Here is a 22,675-nt window from a genome sequence, read left to right on the forward strand (position 1 = left end):
TGTTTCATGCATTTTCTAGAGAATCCTCATGTACATTTTTAAAGAAGTATGTATATTGACAAATACCAACCAAATGGAGAGTTACACAAATGAATGCTTTTACGGTCTTCATCACCATTGTGAGGTAAGCCTATGTACAAATTTTTAACCAAAAATTCCTGTTCGAGCCGCAACCCTTCCCTTGTTAGAGGAATTGGAAGAAAATATCAGACAAGTAATTTCGAACATTTTGTAAGAATAGATTAGTCTAGTATTTCAAAGCAATATTCGGAGATGTCAAAAATATACTAAAACACGAGGACACTTTGAACATCTCTAGTGGCAAAGGTGAGATACACTTGTATTCATTTTTAATTGGTTAATAAATATTTCCCCGGAAAGCAGTTATTAAGAAAAAAGTTACTACCGTAGAAATGGCATGGCTGTCCACTTCACGGTAACTGTACTATATGTGTAACAGAAAATGCCGCTGAACTTGCGGTGTGAGGGCAGAGTCACGTGCTGAGGATTCTGTATTACACACTTGTTACGTGCACAAGACTGCGAACTGGAGTATAAGATTTAAAATAATTAATGTACAACTAAACTAAATGTGACAGGGCCAGACATATTACATTTCAAATTACAGAATTTACCTGCAATGACCCATATTACACTGTGTGTGACGTTAGCGGCCGATTACAGCAGCCCAAGTGAACAATTTTCCTTCATAACGCATTTCACCGGAAGAACAGCTGATTATACAAGGTGGAAGTAATATAACTGTGTAGATTTTAACAGCTTATTCCTTGGATAGAGTACAACAAAAGAATTATAATACCTTATTAGTCCCAAAGAAATATTTTTCTCAGAAAAAAAATCATACCCCTAAATTTTAACACTATCCGTATGATTATGATTTTACTCTTATCATCAGTGAAAGTGATAAGTAATGATTTATCCCTTTAACAGTTTTTAAATAAAATGGACTGTTGCAAATTAAATAAAGAGATTAACACGTATCGTTATTTCCTGCCATTAGGAAGTCTGACAACACTACTGCATTGACTAAGGTACGGAATGCTGCTATTCAGCCCAAGTTCATATATGTATTCATAGGTAAGCCGGCGATACGCTGTTGCCAAACTACGCAGATTTTCTGTCTAATTTTGTAATTAACCATGCATTTAATAACGTGTTAAATTGGAAAAATCATATTAGAGAAATTACCTCCAAACTATAGTGAGAGTCACATAAGAACAGTTCCTAAACAGCAAATATTGCCGTCTTGTCAGTGTTGCCAACTGTTACTAGATATCAAACGATCCTACGTACTAAATGACTTATTTATTTACCGTAGTTTATGTGGAAGGTTATTCTATATAATAATTCAATAATTTGTAACATATTTTCATAGGCAAAGTATAGGCCTACGGGAAGGGGATCAACATGTCAAGTATTTTGTCTTGCAATACGAAATTTTATTCATTGGTTTGACTAAACTATTGACTCACGAGACCTAACCTTAAAATGTATTTTGTTTGACCGCATGAAATTATTAGTACTAACTCCGAAAACTTACCTGACTATTATCTTGAATTATAACCACAACGCAACACATAAAATAACTATTATGTATTAATATTAATACTAATATTAATTAATTATTAGTATGTTCAAATTTCCTAGCTTCCAGTAACCGGTTCAGAAATCTAGTACAATTTCAATTTCATGGAACTCCAGTACCGACAAATATTGTCGATATTTGTCTCAGCTGCCAACATACCAGTCACAAAATCACTACCATTTTTAGTATTTGTCAGTATCGAAATTCGAAACGAAGTTGGCAAAAGAAAATTCAACCTGCAAACTAGAAAATCACCACAATCCACTAGCATATGTAGTAATGGGGGAAAAATGGTTAGGTTTCACCCTTAGGGTATGAAGTAAGCTGACCCGGACTATAAATTCAGCATGTCTTGCTATTAGATCTATGCAAGAGATAGTAAATATCAATACCTTAAAAACAATATACGTCGCATACTTCTACTGGTAATGAGTTCTGGAATAATATTCTGGGGAAATTATACACATAGTAAGAGTATATTTCTACTGAAAAAAAGAGTAATTAGAATAATAGTAGGTGGCAAATCTAACAAATCGTGTAGAAATATTTTCAAAAATTTACAAATAATGGCCATGGCTTGTCAGTATATTTTTTCATTCATAAACTTCATCGCATGTAATCGTGAAAACTTTGTAACTAATTCAACAATTCATAACTAAAATACGCGTCAAAAATATCTTTCATAGGCCTACTCCATCGGCAAGTCTATCGTGCTATCAAAAACGAGTGCATTATATGGCAGTAAACATTTTTAATTTCCTCTCTATGGATATAAAAAATCAAACTCAAAACATAAGAATATTTAGGACTAAATTAAAGAAGTACCTCATTTTTCACGCAGTCTATACCAGAGGTGAAATTATGACATTCAACAACACTTCATGAATATTTCTGTCTTGTATTAATAGTAAAACTTTGTGTTGTACTGGTAGACTATATTATAAAACTCTTAATATGTATATATTTCAGCTAAACTACGACTATAAAATTAAGACTATATAGTACATACTATTAAGATTCTTTTTACATGTTCCATATTCTAGCTGTGAAGCGATATACGAATACAGTGGAATGTAAATGAATACAATACAATACAATAAAAAATTATAATACCATATTAGTCCCAAATTAATACTTTTCTTAAAAAAAATATTCACCCAACTGTTCCACTCCATATACATTATCCGTATGATTCTGATTTTACTTTTTATCATTAGTGAAAGTGATAAGTAATGATATTTCCCTTTAGCAGTTTTTGTTGGATATTAAATTAATAGATCAACACGTATCGTTATTTACTGCCATTAGGTAGCCTGACAACCATACTGCAATCACTAAGGGACGGAATGCTTCCATTCAGACTGAGTTCATATGTGTATTCGTAGGTGAGCCGGCGATACGCTGTTGCCAAACTACGCAGATTTTCAGTGTAATTTTGTAATTACCATGCACATAATAACGAAACGCGTAGTATGTTTTTTTATTATTTATTTCAAAGTATTATCTTGCCCCCTTCAATCTGCAGTTATATCGCTTTCACTGTTTATAATCCACCACGTTGACAGTGTTTATTTTTTTGCTGGTTTCATTTCACATGAAAAATAATGGTTTAATTTCTTATTGGCAAAATGCATGAAGAGCATGTTCCATTTACATCGAACATTCGTTTTCTGAACTTCTTTCTTTTTTCTTTCTAAAAGCATTTAAATGAGATTTGTCAAAGAATATGATGGCACTGGAGCTTGATGTGTTGTCAGGTACACTGTGAAGACAACTCCGTTGTCCCACGGCTCTCTCTCCAAGTTGACCATAGTGGATGTCTCGCCAGTTGATCGTGGTGACTTCACGTGCATTGCCAGCAATGCGTATGGCCAAGATCGGACCACCATTCAACTCACTGTTCAAGGTATCTCGTACTGTGGTCTTTCAATTTACCTTCCCAATTAATTGGATCTAAATTTAATTCTGAATTACTTGGTGTGCTTTTATTTCTCCGCCTTTGAAAGTCTTTCTTATAACCATTTTTTACTTTCTAGTTAAGGAAATTGTGACACTGCAAAACTTATTTCAAGATATTTTCAGGTATATACTGTACGTATATTTTGAGAACTAACATAGAAAAGACGGTTTTTAGCATACCATTTGAAGGGTTCAGAGCCATAGTGGGCCAAGAGCCATTTATTAAAAACGGAGAAAACAAGGGTTAAAGTGAAGTAAATACCATAGTTTAATGAAGATTGACGTATCATTTAGTTTGAATGTGTATACTTTATATTACTTGCTATATGTTTCCATTGAATTATGGTAATAACTTCATTTTAACCCTTGTTTTCTACGGTTTCAATAAATGGCGCTTGGCCCACTATGGTTCTGAACTCTTCATTTGTCTGTCTATCTGTCTCTCCGTCTGTGTATCGTTATTTCTCCTAAACTACGAGGACTGGAACATAAACCATGGAAGCTACATTTTTAATGCGGAATTTTGAAATATGCAAATGAAAGTGCAGGTTATGTGTCATAGTAGCATTGGATTGGGTAGGGTAGGGATCAAACATCCACAAACGACACATCATCATACTACTTGAAAGGACAGGCTATGTGTATGTGCTACTTGATAGTACGGTAGATGTACTAGTGTGGTAGATAGTTTAGGGTAGGGTAGCAATCGAACATCCATAAACGACACAATACCACACTATTCGTGTTTATTATTGTAGTTGGTAAAGCATTACAACACACATCCCAATCCTAAAAACTCATCGGATCACATCCACTCCCCACAGCGGTCGACTCACAACTGAATTACTCATTGCGCGTAACATCACTCTCTGTGAGATAGCATATTACACTGTTATTCCCGTAGTAATGCAACCACAACCTACTTGTACCACGGATGCATGTCACGGCAGTCGATTAACAACTGAATTTATACTGCTCTCTGTGCAATAATCATAAATCGCACTATAATTTAGTGATACGATCACATACGGCATACATCTCGTGATGCCACCGCTTAATTAAAAAAATAGTTGCCATGACTTATACCCCAACCTTCGTATTGAACTGATGCCTTCATATTCAGTATAGCTATGAGTAATTTTACCAGGAACTGTGCATTTGAAACATACATCAATGCCACTATTAAACGTCGATTTCCGTACGTAAATAGCAGAAACGATTGCAATGAATAATATATAGAATATTTTACATAAATTTGTGAAAAGTTAATTAAACTTATGTATGTAGGCCTATATACTTCAACCATACAACGTATAAGACTTAAATGAAAACAGAGGATCTAATTTGTCCCACGCCGTGGCATCATGGTCTAAGGCATACTGCCTAGGATTCGCATTATGGAATGCACGCTGGTTCGAGTTCTCATGGGGGAAGAAATTTTCTCATGATATTTCGGCCAGTGTTTGGGACCTGTGCCCACCCAGCATCGCTACGATAGATAGCGAAATTCGGTTGCGAAAGTCAGCTATAACGCCTGAGGGTATCATCGTGCTCACCACAAGATACCTCCGTTCTGGTTGGATGATCGTCCACCTCTGCTTCGGTATGTGGACGTGAGGCCAGCAATCGGCTGGTCGGTCTGGCCCCTTCATGGGATGTAGCGCCACAGAAAGGACCTAATTTTATTATTATATAGCATGCTTTTGTGTGTAATCCAGAAAAGTAAACTTATCGTTTTATTTGGATTCACATTGAATTATTATATTTAGATATATCATTTGAATAAGAAAATGAACAATAAACTGTAACATCATCCACAAACTAATAAAGCAATTGAGTTGTGAAACGCGATGAACAAATATGTATCATAATCGTTACACTTACTGTTCTACTTTTTCCTCGTATTGTCCACTAGAGACCTGTAACTTGGACGCGTAAAGGCCCTCTCCCACTTAGCGCAATCGAATCGAAGAGAATTTCTCTTCACAATTAATTTAAATGGAAGATAGCAGAAAGCGGCGCGTCGAATCGAAGCGAATCGAATAGAACAGATTTCATGAGCTAGAATATTTATTCCACTGCCGGAATAGAATTCCTTGTTTCGGGTATGATCGTAAGTCCTCGTGAAGCCTTCGTGAAAAAACAAATTAACCACATCCATTCTTGGCGGCTTAATTTATTTACTATTGAAAGTTATTGCTGATATATTACGTATACAAAAACCACAATGTAATACGAACGAAGAAAAATTGATAAATCTTGTGTAGAATTATTCTCTTTTGTATGACAAAACACAAAAGTACTGTCCGGTTCGATTCCAATAGATGTGAGTGGCAGGAGACTTTTCGTTTCGATTCGATTCGGATCGATTCTGCTAAATGGGAGCGGACCTTAACCACAGTCTAATAGATTAATAGATACAGTCACGCAACTCATACGTATAAAATATGCCAACATTTGACAGCTGGCGCGACAGTAGCCCTCTAGCGGCAGGCAAGTTAAAAGTGTGCACACGACATATGATAACACATCAGAAAACGGGTTTTGCGTAATTTATTTTATATTTTTATGCTATACAATAAGTGTATATGGTTCTTACTAATTCTACCTTAGAATTCTGAAAGAATTTCACACGCAGTTAATCTACAAGTTTCAGAAGCTGGGAATAAACGTAATTCTTTCTGCTCCTTACAACTGAATCATGGCCCTGATCACGTATCATGGTTTGAAATAATATAATTGTTTGTACGTGGACGGTTAATGCAATTAATTCCTAAATATATTTATAAACCATTGGAACTCTATATTTCCTGTGAGAAGAGTCAAAATTGTAGGGCATATCTCGTAGGGTACATCGCGTGGTGAACTCCTCTCCCTATTTCCTGAGAAATTAACTATTTTCCATACCGCAAATTGGGGTAAACTCGGCCGCTGAGGTAAACTTAAAAATAAAAAAGGGGAAGATTTAAACCTTAATTTGACATACATTGATTTATGAAGTTCATTATTTTTTCATTTTTTATTATTATTTTGAGTCGCTATTAGTGCTGATATTATGGTTTAAATTTTTATGGAAAGTTTACCGCATTTTACATTACATTTCCAGTTTTCACAAATAAGCTTAATTTTAACTTACCCTACCTATATAATACGTAATTTACATGCACTTACTGTTATTATGACGTAGGTGAGAACAAATGAATACACAACTTTGTTGAAAAAAATTGTAACTTCAATTAACTCAGAAAATGTAGGCCTAATTTTATTTTCAGAGCAGAAGTGGTGTAAGTAAAAAATGGGTAATGAGGGTTAAAGTAAACATTTTGTAAAATACAGCGCAAAGTAGCAGTTAATATTGAATTTATTTAAACTATTAGTAATCAGTGAATAGCACGAAGGATATATTAATTGCTACTTTGCGCTGTATTTCACAGAATTTTTACTTTAAACCTCATTACCTAATTTTGACTTATACCACTTCTGCTCTGAACGGCTCAAATAATCACTGGTAATGTAAAATCAACACCAATAACAGTCATGCAAATTATTACAGAAAGATTGCTTTTTATATTAAATTTAAAAAGGCCCTTTTATTTCTTGAGAACTTAATATGTCTGCCACACGACTCTACACCAACACATCAGAAATTTATCGACACAGTCTGGATTTATTCAAGAAGTGAATATTTTGCACAAGGATTATAATACGCCATGATATCTTGAAAAAATTAAGACCATAATCCCTACTTGAATGCAATATAATATTCAACTTTTGAAAAATATAAAGAAAAAAACACGAATACAAAAATTATGGAATTACTTGCATTAAAAACTGGAGATACATTATCCAAAATCGGAATGGTTATACATTTACATATGATCTCTGCAAAACAATAATATACTGTAACAGGTATTTACTTTGTTTTTATTTAAACTCTCCTTCCTGACATACAAATAGGTAACTGATAACTAATAAATGTTTTATAGAACACAATACGTAGGCTACCTACAGCGTGGATTATAGGTTATGACTGAGTTATGATTTTCTCTTGGTCTTTAGGGAATCTGAAGAACAACAAATTCGGAGATTTAAACTTGTTGTTACTGCAATTTTCGTCATTGCACACATTGCCTTTATTCCGACGCATGATTAAAACGTTATTATAACATCTCGCATACCTTTAAAGCACGTGCTGGCTGTATCAACCCTATGACCAGTGCCTTGCCTGGCGCTTGAGCGCTAGTGTCGTGAATGTTGGCAAAAAAAGTGTTGAAGTTGCGCGACTGTATATATTAGACTGTGCCTTAACTCTGAACCGAATAATACCAACATACTTTAATATAGTGTCATTTAAAAATGTAGACTATAAATTCACGATGTACAATTGTAATAAATTTTTGATTAAAAATTGAACGATATATTTTTCTTAATTGAACAGAGCCACCAAATTTTCCACGCAACCTTCACGTAGCAGAACAAACGAGTCGTTCGGTGTTGCTGTCTTGGTCTCCAGACGTGGCAACCGACTCTCCCGTTACATCGTACATCCTGCAGTACAAAGAAGCCTCGGATGTGTGGCACGAACACAACCCACAACTCACAGTGGCTGGCGATCGCAGCGTGGTGTTGGTGGCAGGACTGCGTCCTGCTACAACGTATCATTTCAGACTGTATGCCGAGAATGCTTTGGGTACCAGTGCTCCTAGCGACCCCCTGCACGTGAGTATACTGATCGTCAGCTATGATGACCGTTCAGTTAACATTATTAAATTCATATAAATAATCTTATCTCGTTATTCCCACCATTTTAAAATTAATAGCATTGGCACTTGTTCACATCCACATGCTAAAATTGAAATATAGGGAAAGTCTCCTATATCTTACCACAGTAAATCAGTCCTTATATATAATATTAACGAATAAATCAAATGGCAAACTGCAGCTTTAGTAGAGTCTGCACGTGATACAATAATATAATCTCATTTCCATTTTAATAACTCGTGTATTACACAGGGTGCGTTTTAAGTTCACCGACAAATTCCAAGTGGTGATTCCTGACTGGAAATAGAGCACAAAAGTTCGTATCACCTTGTGTCCGGAAATCCATATTTTCACGGTAGATGGCACTGACGACATTCTCTCATAACTTGCAGTGTGCTTTTTGTGTGTTGCAGATAGTATGATTTAAGCAACGTAGAAGCAAAATGGTCCGGTATTCATTCCAGGAACAAGCCGAGATGGTGTTCGTCTATGGCCAAGCAGGTGGAAACAGTCGAGAGTCAGCACGGTTGTACCGAGCCACGTGCCCTGACAGAGAGCTACACGCACTTCACGCGCACTAACATTACCTCGGCTTGTTTCTGGAATTAATACCGAACCGTTGTGCTTCTACGTTGCTTAAATCACACTAGGGTAAACCATACAGTTATTGGCCACCTTACAGTTATTGGCCACTTGAACTTTGATGTGTTATTATAAGACAGGATGTGCAAATAATTAATTAATATTTTGCCAGGTGGTTGCAGCATGTTTTCTTATTTGGTAGTTACTTTAATATTCAACAACAAATAGCACTGTGAGATGAAAAAGATATTTCTGCAAAACATACGTTCCCAGGCTTTGGTTTCTTGTGAAATTCTTAAGAACTGTGTTGTGGTTGAGTGTTAATAATTACTGTTTCTTTTAACTGGTATTCATTATTATTCCAATTATGAGGTAAGTACAGCTCTATTTTGACTTTGCACTTATAAAACGTAATAAAATACAATCCCTAAATTTTTAAAATTTACTGGCTAATAACTGTTTAATTATAACACATTTTTCAGTTATTGGCCACTCCGGCCAATAACTGTAATTTTAAAATATTTTTAAAAATCAATTATTTTTCTTCATTTAACTTATTAAATGCCACTATTTCAATAGTATTTTTTATTTTTAGTCAGTTAAATGTGTGCATAGTTATTAGCCACGTGGCCAATAACTGTCTTAATGGGTGGCCAATAACTATTCTTATTTATTTTATACCCTGGTTAGGTTAATTTTAAGATTCCAAAATGGGCTGACTATAAGCCAAAGGTGATGAAGGTAACATTGGAAGAATTGGAAACTCACAGGACTTCACTTAGAGTCATTGCTAAAAAGTACGGTGTTCCTAAGGCAACCCTAAAAATCGAAATAAAGAATGCTAAAAAGGAAGGGTGATTTTAATTTTATAGCTTAGGAGGAAATTGATAATGAGTGTTCTGAAAATGTCATTTCATATCGAACACTGGTTGCAGGCAAGTCTACAGGGTTGTTTCCGATCTCTGAAACGAATTTGAATGACATCATGTGCGTCAGGAGTCACACGACAGCTGAATTGTGGCGCGAGGTGACAGACCAGTAGTGAGTGATCTCATAGTCAGAGTGCAAGGCGACTCTCAGCAGAAATTCCCAAGAAAATCGAGCCTTTTTGGGAGGGGTACATAGCAACTCTTTCCGATGCCAAGTACAGTTAAGTGAAAATCAAAGAAGCTTGCAATAAACGAGGTTTCGTTATTTCCAAGAAAGGCATCTTCTGTGTACTTAATAAGATTGGTAAAGCTCGAATGGAATTAATTTGTATCATCTCGTGGGGTGCGGCGACTTGTGACGGGGGTGGATTTGCTTGCTTTTTCCACTCTGGAATTAATCCCATCCGAGCTTTGCCAGTCTTATTAGGTACACATAAGATGTCTTTCTTGGAAGTAATGAAACCCCGTTTTTTACAGGCTACTATGATTTTCATGTAACTGTACTTGACATCGGAAAGAGTTATGTACACGTCCCAGAAAGGTTAAATTTTCTTGGGCGTTGCTACTGTGATACACCGTGCACTCTGATTATGAAATCACTCACTACTGGTCTGTCACCTTTCGCTGCAATTTAGCTGTCGGTGTAATTCCTGACTCACATGACGTCATTCAAATTCGTTATCAGAGATTGGAAACAACCTTGTACTTCAACAAGAAGTTTTGCAAGAGATGAACCCCGGAATGTGACTCTCCATGACAATTTTTTATATTGTATTTTTGTTGGCTATTTAACAACGCTGTATCAACTACTAGGTTATTCAGCGTCGATGTGATTGGTGATAGCGAGATGGTATTTGACGAGATGAGGCCCAGGATTCGCCATAGTTTACCTCACATTTTCCTTACAGTTGGGGAAAACCTCGGAAAAACTCAACCAAATGATAATTTCAAGGGGGAACGAACCCACGCCAGGGCACAAGTCTGGATCGGCAGGCAAGTGCCTCAGCCGACTGAACTACGCCAGTGGCAGACACCCCATGACAATACATCAACAAGTGTGAATGCAGGTTGCAGTAGTCAACATTCTGGTTGTGGTAACATATGTAAGTGAGAGCCACCGGCGTAACTCGGTCAGTTAAGGCGCTTGCCTGCCGATCTGGAGTTGCGTTCGGGCGCGGGTTCGATTTCTGGTTGGGTTCTCTCCGAGGTTTTCCCCAACCGTAAGGGAAATGTCAGGTAATCTATGGCGTATCCTCGGCCTCATCTCGCCAAATATCATCTCGCTATCACCAATCCCATCGACGCTAAATAACCTTTTAATTGATAGAGCGTCGTTAAATAACAAAGTAAAAAGAACATAAGTGAGAAAATATCTTCCATGCTCAAAAGAGTCAAGAATACATCAATCGGCAAGTTTCTGGTGTGGCCAGAGACACCTAAAAGAGAAGGCAAACATGATATAGAAAAATTGCCGTTTTCGATAATATCACAGAGCTACCAGGATATACACAGAAAGAAGCGCGAACGGAAAGTTGTCCAAGAAAAGAAAAAAGAAAGAGAAAACGTAAAGTTGCGACAGAAAAAAGAACACGAACACTCTTCAGAAAATTGCAAAATAAATCAAGTCCAATTTGTGACATTTGCAAGAAGCTTCCAGTGAAATTTGATGTGAAGAGTGTAAAAAAGTATTTTATGTAAATTATAATTTACGTAAACACAGACAACACATTCCTGAAAAAGTTGGTGATATCTCCCTGTGTCACTCATTTTATAAAGGAGAAGATTCACATAACAGTATGGACCTTAAGGGTAGTTCGGAGGATGGTGATTACCTTCAAAAACTTGATAAACTAGCAACATATAAATAAGGGTCTATACAGTAAAGAGATATTATGTGGACTTATATTTTACATAAAACTGGTATTAGGGCAGTGCAATGCATGTGTAAATAACTAATAGAGATAATAGCAACAGTTTAAAATAATATTTGCAGCCAAAACAAAAATAAATGTCTGTTAGAGTTGATAATTGTGAAGTGGCCAATAACTATGCAATCAGTGGCCAATAAATGTCAAGAAGTGGCCAATAACTATAATTTCACACATATTAATTTTATTTGGTCACTAGTATCACACAGTATTATTGATTCCATTTTTGTAACAGTGATTTGGATAAAGAAATAATTGACAATTACAAATGCACATACAGTTCCTTCTTACAATATAATGCATTGAAATCCTCGACTTTCAAACATAAAATTTTCCTTAAGTGGCCAATAACTGTATGGTTTACCCTATCTGCAACACACAAAAAGCACACTGCAAGTTATGAGAGAATGTCGTCAGTGCCGTCTACCGTGAAAATATGGATTTCCGGACACAAGGTGATATGAACTTTTGTGCTCTATTTCCAGTCACGAATCACCCCCTGAAGTTTGTCGGTGGATTTAAAACTCATCCTGTATATTCATATAGATTTGTAAGTACGCTTCCGCTTACAGTCAAAGCACATTAAGTCAAAAATATTACTTCTGACAAGAAGGCGTGTATTATTATGTACATAATGTATGTGTTTAAACGTAAATTGGGAAAATAAATAGAAACAACTTACAAAAAATAATATTTTGAGGGTTCAAGTTTTTCATTCATGGTTCATCTTGTATTACAGTTTTCATTTTGCTATTGCTCTGATAGATGTCTCTATAATTCAGAAAATTGTGTCCTTGGGAGTTCGTATAGAATTTGTCTCCAGGGGTCTGTTTCTCAAAAATACTAGTTTAGTAGTTCACCAGTTACTAGTTACCAGAGCATATTTCACCAGCTCTAGTAGATTCTGTTTCTCAAACTATTTTACCAGTCTAGTAACTTGTGACAATTTTTCACTAGTCACATGATCTCTTTCATTAGTCAGCTGATTGAGTTCATTTGTTTATAGCCATTGGTAGGTATTGTTATTTGAGGTTAGGAGGCTAAGTTGTTTGTATTTTGGTTCTTACTTCTCTCTTCTCTTGAAATTCCATCAATTGAAAGCAAATTAACTATACTCAATATGATTAATGACTCGAAGGATATATCATTCGGTGCGTTTTCAAGCATAATAACAAAAATGATAAAGTAAACGACGGGACGAAAAAATTTGTAATATGTGAGGCTATGGAACTGATACTTCAGAACAAAGATTATGCATACGTTAGGGACACTTATTGGCCCAACATTAAGAAAGTAACTTTGACGAGTACCAATTCAAGTTCACAGTATCATAATATGAACACATTATGTAGCTAGTGGGTCTACTGGCGACATGGATGCCACTTATGACTTGAAAAATTCGCTAATTTGTTTTTTTTTTCAGTTTTACGTTTGATCTATTCATAAATTAGTGTCGTTTTGTATTAATTTGTAGGCTATAGTTGACAATGTCAGAAGAACTGGCAGTGGGGGAGGAAAGCTAGCAAAAATTACTGCAGTTGATGAATTGGTATTAGATTATTGGGAAAAAAATTCTGCATATGTTGCTGGTCTAGGGCAGAAAAACCAGATGGCATTGGAAAATAATCAACATCCTGATAATGCATGACCTATTTGTTTGTCTTGTCATGGCAGGTCCCACTATATTTAACAACTCTCCAAGCTTTTCAGCACTTTATTTAAACCGTTCATTATATTTAAACAATGCTCCCGTAAAGGAATAATAATTGTTCTTTCTCGATACAGTTTTAGCTCTTCTCACAACTTCTTCACTACTTCATATATTAAAAAAATAACTATAATATTTTGTTTTGATTATCTGAGAAAGATTGCCACTGGTAACTGATAATATAGAAATCACCAGTCTTTAGAGTCTTGTAGGAATATTCCTGTTGAATACTAGTATAATCAACTAGATTAGCATTTTGTGAAACAGAATCACTTATGAACTGGTGAAATCGACCAATATTACTAGTCTGTGAACTGGTAACTACTACTTTACCCTTGTAGTTTCTAGAAACACAGACTTGTAAAATAAACTAATATTACTACTGTACAGACTAGTATTACTAGTCCGTAAGTTTTGAGAAACAGGCCCCTGGTATTACGAGTTCGGTATAGTATAATGAGAGAGGAGGTATTAGAATTTGGTTCCTTAACGGAACCAAACATTAAATTTTACATAGTTTGCAATCGATAACATTTCTAGGCTTGTAGAACACAAGTTTAGGTCGAGTAGACAAATATATCTTCATTTATCGTGTATTCCCGATAGGAGACACGAACTTGGGTTCTACATACTTTGTAATCGAAAGTTCACGAACTATTTTCACAGTCTAATAGATACAGTCACGCAACTCATACGTATAAAATATGCCAACATTTGACAGCTGGCGCGACAGTAGCCCTCTAGCGGCAGGCAAGTTAAAAGTGTGCACACGACATATGATAACACATCAGAAAACGGGTTTTGCGTAATTTATTTTATATTCTTATGCTATACAATAAGTGTATATGGTTCTTACTAATTCTACCTTAGAATCCTGGAAGAATTTCACACGCAGTTAATCTACAAGTTTCAGAAGCTGGGAATAAACGTAATTCTTTCTGCTCCTTACAACTGAATCATGGCCCTGATCACGTATCATGGTTTGAAATAATATAATTGTTTGTACATGGACGGTTAATTCAATTCATTCCTAAATATATTTATAAACCATTGGAACTCTATATTTCCTGTGAGAAGAGTCAAAATTGTAGGGCATATCTCGTAGGGTACATCGCGTGGTGAACTCCTCTCCCTATTTCCTGAGAAATTAACTATTTTCCATACCGCAAATTGGGGTAAACTCGGCCGCTGAGGTAAACTTAAAAATAAAAAAGGGGAAGATTTAAACCTTAATTTGACATACATTGATTTATGAAGTTCATTATTTTTTCATGTTTTTATTATTATTTTGAGTCGCTATTAGTGCTGATATTATGGTTTAAAATTGTTATGGAAAGTTTACCGCATTTTACATTACATTTCCAGTTTTCACAAATAAGCTTAATTTTAACTTACCCTACCTATATAATGGCGGCCGGGTAGCTCAGTTGGTAGAGCAGCTGGCTACGGATTGGAAGGTCCGGGGTTCGATTGCAGGTGCTAACGGGATTTTTTCTTGTTGCCAAACTTTCAGAACGGCCCCGAGGTTCACTCAGCCTCCTATAAAATTGAGTACCGGGCCTTTCCCGGGGGTAAAAGGCGGTCAGAGCGCGGTGCCGACCATACCACCTCATTCTAGTGCCGAGGTCATGGAAAGCATGGGGCTCTACCTCCATGGCATGTTACGGGGTTACCTTTACCTTTTTTTACCTATATAATACGTAATTTACATGCACTTACTGTTATTATGACTAGGTGAGAACAAATGAATACACAACTTTGTTGAAAAAAATTGTAACTTCAATTAACTCAGAAAATGTAGGCCTAATTTTATTTTCAGAGCAGAAGTGGTGTAAGTCAAAAATGGGTCATGAGGGTTAAAGTAAACATTCTGTAAAATACAGCGCAAAGTAGCAGTTAATATTGAATTTATTTAAACTATTAGTAGTCAGTGAATAGCACGAAGGATATATTAATTGCTACTTTGCGCTGTATTTTACAGAATTTTTACTTTAAACCTCATTACCTAATTCTGCTCTGAACGGCACAAATAATCACTGGTAATGTAAAATCAACACCAATAACAGTCATGCAAGTTATTACAGAAAGATTGCTTTTTATATTAAATTTAAAAAGGCCCTTTTATTTCTTGAGAACTTAATACGTCTGCCACACGTATCTACACCAACACATCAAAAATTTATCGACACAGTCTGGATTTATTCAAGAAGTGAATATTTTGCATAAGGATTATAATACGCCATGATATCTTGAAAAAATTAAGACCATAATCCCTACTTGAATGCAATATAATATTCAACTTTTGAAAAATATAAAGAAAAAAACACGAATACAAAAATTATGGAATTACTTGCATTAAAAACTGGAGATACATTGTCCAAAATCGGAATGGTTACACATTTACACATGATCTCTGCAAAACAATAATATACTGTAACAGGTATTTACTTTGTTTTTATTTAAACTCTCCTTCCTGGCATATAAATAGGTAACTGATAACTAATAAATGTTTTATAGAACACAATACGTAGGCTATCTACAGCGTGGACTATAGATTATGACTGAGTTATGATTTTCTCTTGGTCTTTAGGGAATCTGAAGAACAACAAATTCGGAGATTTAAACTTGTTGTTACTGCAATTTTCGTCATTGCACACATTGCCTTTATTCCGACGCATGATTAAAACGTTATTATAACATCTCGCATACCTTTAAAGCACGTGCTGGCTGTATCAACCCTATGACCAGTGCCTTGCCTGCCGCTTGGGCGCTAGTGTCGCGAATGTTGGCAAAAAAAGTGTTGAAGTTGCGCGACTGTAAGTATTAGACTGTGCTATTTTCAAATACAACTTTTCTCAATCTAGGTTCTTTGCAATCGATACCATATCTAGGCATGTAGAACAAAATTTTTGGTCAAGCATACCAATTAATGTCTCCAAATACCTCTTGACTGATTGCGTAGTCCTTCCGTTTTCTAGATTCCCTGTCAAAACGGTAGATAGCAGCAATCGTCCTATATACTCAAATTTGTACAAACTCTTTGTATATACTAATTACACACATTTTAAATAATTTACTCAATCCCTCTTACTTTAAATGCTGATAAACTTTGACGTTTTATCTAATAAGATTATCCTTATATTTTTTTAATCTCTCTTTAGTTCCTATGTTTAGACTATTACTGTATTTTTTTATTCTGTGGGACCCTCAAGTGATCTTCGTTCCTTTACCTATATAGGTTGAAATATCTAACAAGCTATTGGCGGCTTCTGAAGGGGAGCTTCCTCTTATAATAATTAGTGAAATGAGTTGGTTCATTGAGAAGGTCTTCTTTCTCGCGGTTGGGTATAGTAACAAAGATGCAGTGTATCTAGCTGTTCCGAAAAGAAAACCAAGCATTTCCCTTTCTTGACCACGTCTATTACGATATAAACATATAACATGCGATTCGCTGTATGACGGTAATCATTCATTTACCTAATAATGGATGATAACGCAATACTTTATACATATATTAAATTCATATAATTGATCTTATCCTGTCATTCCCACTATTTAAAAAATTAATAGCATTGGCACGTGTTCACATCCACATGCTAAAATTGAAATATAGGGAAAGTCGCCTATATCTTGCCACAGTAAATCAGTACTTAAATATAGATCGCGTGACTGGATATGCACTGGATCGCTGTGTATCAAACCCGGTAGAAAATAACAGCTGGAGAGGTACCGTACATTAATAGTAAATGTTACAAGGTTTCTTGATATATAACAAATTTTCTGTGAAATATCCAAAACTACTGGTAAATTTCTCTCTTGGAGGAAAGCTTGGAAATCACTGGGCCACCCGTACTTTAATTTCTGCAGTCCCACTACCAGAGTTGCCTTCACAGCATAAATACGTAATTTCTTCTGGAAAGCGTCACAGAAATTTGGAATACAGTCGTACATGCTCGTAAGTCGTAAGAATTAATAAAAACATTCATTTTGTGATAGATTTTGCATGGTGAATTTCAAAAATATGAAAACCTAATAATTTCAGATGAAATGAACAAATAAAAATAAGTGATAAATAATGTATTGCTGCTATGCCTGCTATCATTATTCAAATAATTAATAAGAAAATTTCACATCAATATTGAAGCAATAATTACGTCTTACAAGGAAAACGAGTAAAAAATGCAGAAAATATGAATTCAGTAGAATAAACAGGCGCAATGTTTTACCTAGAAACTGGACATGGTAATTTTGCAAAACATTTATTCTATAAATTCTAACTTACACATTTTGCAAGAAGCCAAACATAGCTATGAACAAGGACCATTTACCGGTATACCATTATGATACATTGAATGTAGTAGGAAGAACTTGACAGACAGCCTTTTATTAATATTCTAGAAGATTAGGAACGAAAATAATGCGTTCTTAATAACATTGAACAAAACCTTGAAAGGTAACATTTAATATGTTATGACAAATCGAATCCGAACAGGTCCACTTTATGTAAATCATTTTGCTGACTAAATGTTGTGATAACGCATGTAATATTTCCTGGTCAAAAATAATATCTCTTTTTTACAGGCTATGACTGAAAGTGAAATCCCTGGAGGACCACCTACACAGGTATCAGTGGAGGCAACTGGTCCACAAGAACTACATGTGACGTGGCAGCCGCCTGAGCGTCAGTTATGGAATGGAGAGCTTCTAGGCTACAAGATAGGCTTCAGAAGAATTGGGTAAAATTGTTCAGTTAACATATCAGGATGACTTTTTAGTTCGTAAAATTTTCACTCGGTTTTTAAAACAAATTATATTTTTCTACTCCTTAACACTTTGTAGATAATAAGGCCCGAAACACACTTGAGTTTTCGCTAGCGAGAAATGTGTTGCGAGAAAGAGGCAAAGAGCCTTTCTCCATACACTTGGCGAGTTCTCGCTATCACAGATCACACCTCGCTATGATCATCTATGCACTGCCTTCATGCAGAAAGCATTTTTCTGATTATAGTAATCACTCGTTGGGGGAAATATGATAGGTTATGTATTTACGTATATTGTCGTACTTATATAACCTGGAAGTATATTGTCGTACTTCACAAATTACGTACGAACGCTATGTTGAATCTGAGTATTCAGATGATGAGGAAATGGACTTACATGAACATATTTTGTTAATGAAAAGAAAAAGTAGACCAAAAATTAAAGCCAGAAATATCTGAAAATCACATTGTGTCTTACGAAAATAAGGGCGAGTTTTGGACACTGGTTTCGATTTGAATGATGATACGTTTAGGCATTATTTCAGGTTGAATAGACCTCAGTTTTTTTCTATTCATGGTATGATAGAGGATTCTTTGCTATGCTGTGAATAAAATTATGTAAACTGTTAAGACATATAGATACATTATTTCAAATGTTTAATTAATACTATTAAATCTCATAAAAATAAAATATAGCCATATTTATTTTCAGATAATCTGATATTTGTCTCCAGATTTCTTCTTTAAGTTTCGTGTTTTTATAGTTTTCATCCCGTGTATCATATAAATAGGCCTACGGGTGACATCGTACAAGCTCGATAAGTTTCTAACTGCAATTATCAGCCATCTTTCCTCATTTTCAAATATAAACAATACAATTCATCGCCATCTGTGATATCTTTTTCTACATTCAATCGTCATAAAGAGTATAAACGTCAAACATCTTTGATAAATGTGTCAAGAAAATTCGCTGAGCAACCGAGTCCAGCGAGAAACTCGCGCGAGGTTTTTGCCTCTAACGAGAATCTCTTCCAGTGTGTGGACGTCCATTTGAATCCAAGTTATCAATGTTTTAATTTTCGCGCAACACATTTCTCGCTGGCGAAAACTCTGCAAGTGTGTTACGGGCCTTAACACTTTGTAGATAATAAGAGGCGATCATTGTTGCCAATTATAGGCCTATTCTGCGCTGAAAATTTCTGAAATAGATTAATTACTCTACAAGTCTAAATACTTCCTTCCTATTGGCTGATATTTATGATAAATGATGGGTGAAATAAAGATTTTAAGAGCTGTCGCTGTATATAAACTTGATGACAAACAAAACAATAAGGCAATGCATGAAGAACTGTATATTTTTAACGTTTCAGAAAAATACGGATTGCAGGTAAAAGTGGTACAATTATGTACAGTACATAGAATGGATAAAAAATGCCATTACAAGCAATGACATAATATACAGAGTGGTTGGTAACCTCTGCATCAAAATTTAAGAGATGATTCTACATGTTAAATATAACAAAACTTTTATTACACTTTTCTGTGAATGAAGCACTGTTAAGCAGGGGAAAAAATAGTATTTGCCCAATATTTACAGCGTTCTATTGCGGTAATGGCCCAAGAGAAATGGCAGATTGCTATAAAAGCAGATAGGTAAAAGTAATCTGAACAGTTAATGTCTTGAATATATATATATATATATATATATATATATATATATATATATATATATATATATATATATATCGTTGAAATAAATCTTGCAATGCAGCGCAAGTCGCGTGTTACCGACTGAGTACAGCAGAGGGGGAGGGGAAGATAAGGAGTGCAGGCCGCACTTGCTTAGAGTTATTGCAGCAGCCGTGATGTTGCCAAATGTTTCATAGTAACATAACAATGGATAAATCGTAATACAGCGAACGCCAGGAGGGGAAGTTATCCCCACCCTCGCCACTCGGCACCTCGCTCGCCTGCTCTCTCTCTCTCTCTCTCTCTCTCTCTACTGTGTCTCTCTACCACAGTCTACTATATACAGTCACGAAGCTTGAGTTTTGAGGGTGCTAGAAACAATAGATTGTGACGGTAGTATTTTGCATTGCCTGTAATGAGGCGATATTAGCGATCCTAGTGGTGAGCAACTATCTAATGTTTGCATATTTATTACGTATTGAGCTTCGCGACTGTATATAGCCCCTACTAGACTGTCTCTCTACTATCTGCCTCCGCTTCGGTGGATCATTGCCTACCGCCTCGCACGTATTTCATATTTTATTTCCTTTGCTTCGTAGAAGCCGCATTCACTCTTTTTGTTCCACTTTCCCCCACTAGATATAACCCCTCCCTAAACCCCTATTTCCGCTCTTTCCCGCTAGAGTGTCTGGTGAGCTTGTAGGGGAAAAGTGGAAAGGGGTCGTGGGTGGAGCTTAGCATTCGCTGTATTACGATTTGCTCCCAGAACAAGCCTCTAACGCTAGAATTAATAATTATGTTTAAGGGAATAATGTACTACAATTAAAATTTATTCTTTTAATTCTGGAGGAAAGCCTCTCCATCGATTTTAGAAGTTCTGAGCATGTATCATTATTCTATATTAAATTGTTCCAATGATTTATGTGCATAGGTCTAAGCAGACTGTTGCGGAAGGAGTATGATTTTACATATTTTAGATTTTTTAAATTTTACGTAGTTTTCGACGTTTGCGTAATATTATGTTTATTGGTAGGCGATGTTTACTACTTGGTGGCTATCAGACTTGTTTAGGTTAGCTTGGTTTAGCTTAGTTTTGCTTGGGTTTAGTTAGGGTTAATTAAGATTAGGTTTGTTTAGGTTGTGATAGGTTATGTTAGGTTACAGTTGAGACTATGTGTTCCCGAATTTTTTTTTGTAATACCTTTCGAAAGTCGAGCATAAAATCTATAAAAAAAATTAGGTTAAAAGTCATGGAGTGATCGTTCTTCAGAATTACCTGCATTTTTTATTAGCAAAAATCTTCCATTCTTTAGTCACAATAAGAAATGCAGGTTCTTTCATAGCCTAAGTTATAGAAAAGTTATGTCGGTACCCATTGACACTTATGTTCTTAAAGCAAAACGAAAATTTAAGGCAGAAAATAGGAAAGATTGGAGAATGCTGGGTTTACAGTAAACTATGAAAGAATGATCACTAGTATAATAATAATAATAATAATAATAATAATAATAATAATAATAATAATAATAATAATAGGGTGCACTTCTGTACAGGGGCAGTGGCATTTCCTCTAAGGTTAGAGTCCAGTTTAGGTGTGTGAGTATTAATCGAAGATTAGGGACTAGAAAATATTGAGACTAGGACGCATGTTTATATGACATTTTTTTTTCGATTAATACCGTACATACACACCTAAAACTGGGCTCTAAGCTTAGAGAAATGCCACTGCCCCTGTACGGAAGTGCCCCCTCATAAGGACTTAAGAAAAGAGCCTTGGTTGTAATTTTGTACTGTGATATACAAGACTAACCTATCTTCACAGCCCAGGGCCTGAAGACGAGGGTCCATACAATTTCACACGAGTTGGTGTCGGCATAGTGGGTGGCGAGGTGCGTCTTTCAGGGCTGGAGAAGTTCACCAAGTACAGTGTTACTGTGCAAGCATTCAACAGCAGAGGTGATGGACCGGCGTCAGATGCTGTGATTGTCCAAACACTGGAGGATGGTAATTTCTTGTAGAACGAGAGGCCTACAGTTTAATTGAACAGTTGAGCACAACAGTAGCATCAGCAGTAGTAATAGTAGTAGTACCGGTAGTATTAGTATTTTTTGGTAACATTAGTAATAATCAGTTTTAGTTTTGAGCTGTTAGCTGTTGAGTGTCAGAGATATTATGTTGTTTACGTCAGTGCAACTTTCGAGTACAAAATAAACATAACATAATCTTACCAGTGGCGGCTCCTACATATTTCTTAAGAGGAGGAAAGAAGTTAACAGTACAAAATGACTATTTCTTGAATGAAACATGCTGTAACTTAGCCTACATGCATACATGTAAGACCAGGTAGTGTTGGGGTTGGCCTCCCCTTTTGTATAGCAATGATCTGTTCTTATAAACTGAGTTTCCTAAATTGTCCAAAATATAATATATTTTCACGTCTATTCGTTGTTGAATAATTGCACAAATTAACAATTACAAGGAAATTCACAACCTCGCAGCATTTTTCGCGCACACTACAGCATCACACGTGTTGGAAGAGACTAGCTACTAACACGAATCCAGAACCATTTTACGGAAGTGGGAATGGGAAATAATCTGTTAGGAAAGCAAAAACACTGCATTCATCCACGTGGTCTGTGTTGCCATATGTACATTTTACAAGTTCAGTATCACATGCTTTTGAAGAATGTCAGTTCTTGTGAAGTTGTACTACCATTATTGTTAAAATATAGTTTGAGAATTTAAGGTTTAAG

General features: G+C 35.7%; 1 protein-coding gene across 1 annotated transcript in view; it reads left to right on the plus strand.

The window, feature by feature from the left end:
• The window catches only part of LOC138707358 (cell adhesion molecule Dscam2-like), a 1,214,496-nt gene that overhangs the window by 1,115,418 nt on the left and 76,403 nt on the right, over positions 1–22,675 (plus strand). Inside the window, exons 15-18 of the mRNA XM_069836640.1 lie at positions 3,364–3,512; positions 8,004–8,284; positions 18,055–18,209; positions 21,745–21,926. Of these exons, the coding sequence (XP_069692741.1) occupies positions 3,364–3,512; positions 8,004–8,284; positions 18,055–18,209; positions 21,745–21,926 (767 nt within the window). The remainder of the gene's footprint in view (positions 1–3,363; positions 3,513–8,003; positions 8,285–18,054; positions 18,210–21,744; positions 21,927–22,675) is intronic.

The sequence above is a fragment of the Periplaneta americana genome, chromosome 10 (genome assembly GCF_040183065.1).
Source record: "Periplaneta americana isolate PAMFEO1 chromosome 10, P.americana_PAMFEO1_priV1, whole genome shotgun sequence".
In the NCBI taxonomy this organism is placed as follows: domain Eukaryota; kingdom Metazoa; phylum Arthropoda; class Insecta; order Blattodea; family Blattidae; genus Periplaneta; species Periplaneta americana.